General features: G+C 33.3%; 1 protein-coding gene across 1 annotated transcript; it reads left to right on the forward strand.

Moving 5' to 3' along the window:
- Positions 1–2,924: 2,924 nt before the first annotated feature.
- On the forward strand, positions 2,925–4,655 carry LOC127961826 (fucolectin-like). Its single transcript, XM_052561099.1, has 4 exons — positions 2,925–2,961; positions 3,305–3,328; positions 3,427–3,685; positions 4,490–4,655. Exons 1-4 carry the CDS (start codon positions 2,925–2,927, stop codon positions 4,653–4,655), a joined length of 486 nt encoding a protein of 161 aa, XP_052417059.1.
- The last annotated feature ends 1,594 nt before the right edge of the window (positions 4,656–6,249 follow it).

The following is a 6,249-nucleotide window of genomic DNA, read 5'->3' on the forward strand; positions in this document are numbered from 1 at the left end:
GAAATAAGAGTGATATCACCGTCTGCAGGCTAGTTCAGAGATCTCGGGGGAAGAGTGATCTTCGTCAATGAATACTTTAGCACATCAAAATATATTTTCAGCAGAGGTCAAAGTATTTTTTTTTCTTTTTTTAATGTTAATTCATATTACTTTTATATTTGTATATGTAATATGTAGTCCATTTTAGATTGTTAAATTAGCTGTATTAACCTCAATTAGATGTTTTCTATTTTGTATTTAATAAATCCATTGATTTAAAATCCCTTTGCATACTGTACATTTTTTTGACAATACAGACATTAGTGATCAGTTTCAGATGTATAATACATGTTGGTGTTTTTTTCCCCCCAAAATCTTAAATTGTAGTAACTGAAACATATTCATAGTGAAACAGATTTATTGTTTTTGACTAATAGTACAGGCCCTGTGCTGGCAGCCCGCGTGGGGCCTTTGGCTAGCCCTAAATTGCGCTGTAAAGGGCCACCACAGGCTTGTTTGCAAGGTAAGATAGTGGGTCAAATTATATAACAATTATGGATTGTTAACAAGATGAAATAATTAACTGACAACATCTGGAAAGGCATATTTAAGATGCAGAAGCAGTTAATAAAACTTGCTTAATAGTTGGTAAATATAAGTAGTGCTCTCATTTTAATCTAATGGCAACAGAAAATCTGTAGGGTATTAATTTTTTTTTTTTTTTTTTTTAGTTTTTAAATATATTTGTCAATCAAAACAGAAGGCTAAATTAAGGGCTGTGAAGGTCAATAAAAAGTTGTTGGTTAATCAGTTGAAAAGAGGACCTCTAAAAGTTTGTTTTTTTTCATGGTCAAAGTAAGGGATGAAGTAGTGGAATATGGTTTTACACTTCGGGGAAGAGTTTTAACAAGAGCTTGATAATGTTTGTGTTTGTGTGAAGAGCACATCACTAACACTTGGGGAAATAACTCCAAAGGAATTGTTTTTACTGAAACTCATCTTGTTTGCAGGTTTAGATGGAATATCGACATTAGCTTCACTGTCAAATTATTATGATAACTGCTAAAGATGGAGCATGAGCAGAGAGTGCTAGCCTTAAAGCCAATGTGAGTTAATTACTGTCTAAAACCTCCAACAAAACTGAGTAAGTATATTAATATTTTATATAAGTATTTATAATAATATCTGTTATTAATTCTGGAGTGATTTTTCAGGTTGAAGTTTGATGACATGAAACTAGTAATTTTTAAGAGATTTCTAGGACACCAATGGTTTTTAGTAATTGACATTGCTAATGGACTTCTATCAATGCTACTAACTGTTTTGGGGGTTTAACAATGTAAGCGCTATTTCACCAGAAGATTTTGATTGAAGACCTTATTGGCGTATTAGCTGTTGTGAGATGCTAGGACACATCATTTCCAGATAGGCAATGTCCGACACTAGTGATTCTGATGGCAAATACACTTACATGGTCAGGTATGTCAGGAAATCTGTGGACTTCATTGGATTAACATAGTACCATCAATGACAACGTCATTTGAGACTGACATAATTTTTTGGCCAAAATAAACAGTTTATCCTTAAGAGGTTTGAGCCTTATCATAGTGGGAAGAGTTTGCATCAACAGCATGGGCAAATGAAACTTCAGAGAACTTCAGAGAGAGACGGATCTTCAAACTCAAGATGGTTCTTCTGGAAGAACAGAACAGGCTACTGAGACACTTCATGGATAGAGGCGTCCTCAGCTACAAAAGAGTTATCAGTCATTTTATATTGCTGACATGAGACAAGCTGTATTATTATTGAATTCTATATATCTTCAGAGCAGAGAGACATGACTGGAAAAATACCAAGACACTAACTGTTTTGAATTTTGTGCTTTCATTTTTAACATACAGGGGTGTTTTTAAGTCATTTATTTCTCATAGATATATAATTGTCATGCTCAAAAGTCTGGTCAAGTCATGTGATCAGTATTCAATGATTTATCCATGGCTAGGATAAAAAAATTAAATCTTCTGCTCTTCACTGGATTTTTCTCTCAGTCAGCTTCTTCTCTGATAGAAGACTGTTAATACAGTTTTTGGTACAAGACGGGGTTGATGGGGTTAATTTTCTGGCATGAAGGCGTGATCTAACAATGGTAAGCAGACATGTGTAAGCAAGTGAGATTTGTGGCAGATTAATGTACAGGTAGGTGAAGTTTGAAAATTGAAAAGCCCAAGATGCCTGGCACAGATGCAGTCATAGGCTGTTTCCTCACATGTTCATGCTCTTCTAAGTAAACAATTTGGGAACATTTCCATATCCAGTTTTTGGAACATTTTTTAAGCAAATGATTTAAACAAAACATGCTGTGAATAAGAAAAAACAAATGGTTTTCTTAGACACCAGTAGTACAAATGCAAATTGCATAGAGTGGCAAAGATGCTATAGGAGCTAATGTGAATATTCACATTTTAAAGATAGCTTTGCATCTTCTAGAGACAGATCCTCTCATCATGTCGGAAGAGATGGTGTAGGTGTGCTTTCAGGGAGATTTGACAGGTGTCCTTCATGCATAAAATAACAAATGTTTATTGAAATTGAGAAGTCTATAGGATGGGATAGAAAAGACACATTTAAAAAGAGCAAGGGAAACACAAAAGATGAAACAACGTAATATCCCATATAAAGGTTGGGAAAACATATAAACCACTTCTGTGGCGCCATTATTATTATACAATTTTTTTTTTTTTTTTTTTTTGGAACTTTATTTTTGTGTGTGTAAACAAATATATTTTCCAGCTCCAGAAAGAGAGAAAAGTGGGTGGAGAACTAATCATGTGACTCTGACGTTACTTGAACTACTATATTTCTACCAGAAGCAACATTTATTCACACCTCCAACTCCTCAAAAAAAAAAAAAAAACAGACCGAATCACAAATCGCCTGAAATGAACATGAGAGTTTTCTACAAGAGTCTGTTGTTTTTACTGGGTGAGTAACACATACAATTGTTATCATATTTTAGTGACCTACCGTCCGTTTTCAGCTTCTTCTTTCAGAAACATTTAAGAAAAACAGAAGAATCTATTGTTTATAATTTACATTATCTAAACACCCTTAAAGAAAATAATTTTACTGGAGAAGCTAAATTATATAAGACGCATACATGAATTTAGAGATTATACTCAAATTTACCTAAATAGAAATATTTTTAAAGAATAAATCAAACAAAGTATAGGTTTATGCTAATAAAACAAAAAACAAACAAACAAAAATTTGAATTGCTAAATACTGAGCACCATTCTGTGATTGTCATTTCAAGGGTTTTTCTCAGTTCAGACGAAGACAGAAATAGAAGGTGAGATTTTGTGAGATTTTTCTTTTTTTGTGTGAGTATACATAATTGTAATAAACAGTTGTAATTGTACATAAGGTTCTCTCTTGAATGTATTACAGTGAATGTAGCAGCATGGGGAAAAGCCGATCAGTCGACAACATATGAAAACTGTGATGCTCAAAGAGCACTGGATGGGATAAACTACACTTTTACTCATACAGAAGAAAAGAGTAACCCGTGGTGGAAGCTGGACCTGACGAAGACGTACAGTGTGAACAGAGTGACCATCACTAACAGACTCGACTGCTGTAGTTACAGGATAGATGGGGCAGAGATTCGGGTTGGAAACGAATCTTCAGATCTTAACAGGAACCCAATGTGAGTGTTTCTGATATACAGTAGTCTGTGTGTGCCTCATATACTGACTATTTGCAGGTGTTTTGACTTCTGTATGTTACCAGTGGTGTTTGCAGTCCAGTGAGTAAGTCAGTGAAGGATTTGTCTTATTGATTCTAACTGGTCGCTCTCATCTTTTTTTCATTTAGATGACTCATACAACTCATTTGTTCCTGAATCAGACTAGGCTTGTGTGTTTATTCCTTAACAGAAAGAGATCATAAATATAATAATAGCAGTAAAAATAATAAAAATAGTGTAAAACATCTGTTACATAAGCTGGGGGAAGTATCCAGTTGTAAAATATGCATTGTATTTTAAAAGAAAGAGTTATGGTAACACTTTAGAATAAGGTTCCATTAGTTAATGTTAGTTAACTACTTTCGTTAACATGAACTAGCAAGAACAATCCTTCTACAGCATTTATAAGTCTTAGTTCATGTTAATTCCAACATTTACTAATGCATTATTTAAATCAAAAGTTGTGCTTGTTAACATTAGTTAATGCACTGTGAATAAGCATGAACTAACAATGAATAACTGTATTTTCATTAACTAACATTAACGAAGATGAATAAATACAGTAATAAATGTATTATTCATTGTTTGTTCATGTTAATTAATACATTAACTAACATTAACTAATGGAACCTTATTCTAAAGTGTTACCAGAGTTATTTATATTAAACACATTTAGGGATATGAGAATAAAATACAAGTGAAAAGTTATACTTCTAATGAGGAACAATCACATGAAGTCACTCTTTCTTCTTCATCTTTCTCCAGATGTGCTGTAGTTTCTACTATTCCAGCAGGAGCTACCTACAGCTACTCTTGTGGTGGGATGAAGGGACGTTACGTTATTGTGGATATTCCTGGAACTTCAAAGATTCTTACTCTCTGTGAAGTGGGAGTCTATGCAATTGGTGCGGTTGGTGCATTGAAGAACTAAATTTTAATATTAGAAACAGTTTTAGTTAGATGCCAGATAATTATATTAGCCCATATTGTAAGATATTATTCTGGATAATAATTGTTTTAAAATAGATAATGGTTTTCCCATGATTCTGAAAACAAAATATTAGACAACCATACAGAATATGTAGGCTAATTTACTTGAGTTCCTGACAAAATGTTTTATTTAATGTTGTATATGTCTAAAATGTTATAAATTAGTCTATTATACATATATATTACAGATTGTTCCTTTATTTCAATTAAGATATTTTAGTTCACAGTTTAATTCACAGTTTTTGTTTGGCAGCCGTAGCTGCCGATCATTTACCTTTTATTTATAATTTTTTTATGAGATGTTTTTACAGTGTAGTGTACTGTGCAATAAGACCGTTTGTGAAGCTGTTTGAATCATAAAGCTCACATGCCGAGATCTGCTCTTCCTCTGGATCACCGGCAGCGCAAAATTAGCTTTAAATATTAAATATTCTGATCCAAAATGTGATTCACTGTCATTTAAAAGGTTTATGACAGCAGAATTGTCATTTAGGAATAAGATCACATGTATTTTAATCAAGATCGCAATCTTTTAAAGATTAACCATACATACATAAGAGCCTATAGCTTATGTATAGTTTTAGCCTATCATAGACTATTTGCACCAGAGCTCAAAGTTAACTCGGCCTTGACTGATAATGTTCTTTGATAAGGTTCTTTGTTCTCTTTCTGTAAAATGAAATAGCTATTATTCGTAACTTATAACGTTTTTTTATTATTATTATTATTAAATTCATATTAAATGCAAAGACAGTCATATTAAAAATATTTTATGACGTGACACCCATATCTGGTACTTAACTAACAAATATTTGAGAATCAATATATTTCATTATATAGATTACACGGCTGGAAATATTTTGAATAAAATAAACTAAATAAAAAATAAATGAATAAAACCAATTAGCCTACATCAGTTTAAGTGCTGCGGATATTGTAGACTTGATGCATGTTATGTTTCTATTGTTTGCATTTAGCATTTGCCTTTCCCTTTTATGCATTTTCACCCTTGTGTGTACTTTTAGGTCCATTTTCCGAAGAAGACTCTTGTGAAGATGAAACTTAAGTTTGAGTCTGTCTGAACCTCCAGCTCCAGTCACCGGAGAGAGAGGGAAACATAGAGAAATCTGAAATCAAATCACATTGATTCCAGTTTTAAAAGATCTGCTCATTTCCGCTTCAGTCTGTTTTGCTGGAAGAGGGATTTCTGACGTGAAGAAAGAGATGATGATGGTGATGGGGGAACCTAAATTCTCTTCAGATCAGCGTTGATGTTCTTAATTTAAATGCTGGAATTTTCTCAATTCCTCAATGTTGATCACAATAAAGCTGTATGTAATGATTGAAACGACTGATTTCTGATCCAATTTCCAGTTTATACGTGGCAAACTAAACACAATGTGCAAAACAAAAACTCAGGATCTTTAGTCAGGCAGGTGTGTGATGCCATACTGTCAATGTCCTCGTCTTGTAGTTGTGGCATTGCTATGTTCTATTCGTGACAACATATGCTCTCCACTACGGTTGGCATCTCA

This window comes from Carassius gibelio, chromosome B7 (genome assembly GCF_023724105.1).
Source record: "Carassius gibelio isolate Cgi1373 ecotype wild population from Czech Republic chromosome B7, carGib1.2-hapl.c, whole genome shotgun sequence".
NCBI classification, from domain to species: Eukaryota; Metazoa; Chordata; class Actinopteri; order Cypriniformes; family Cyprinidae; genus Carassius; species Carassius gibelio.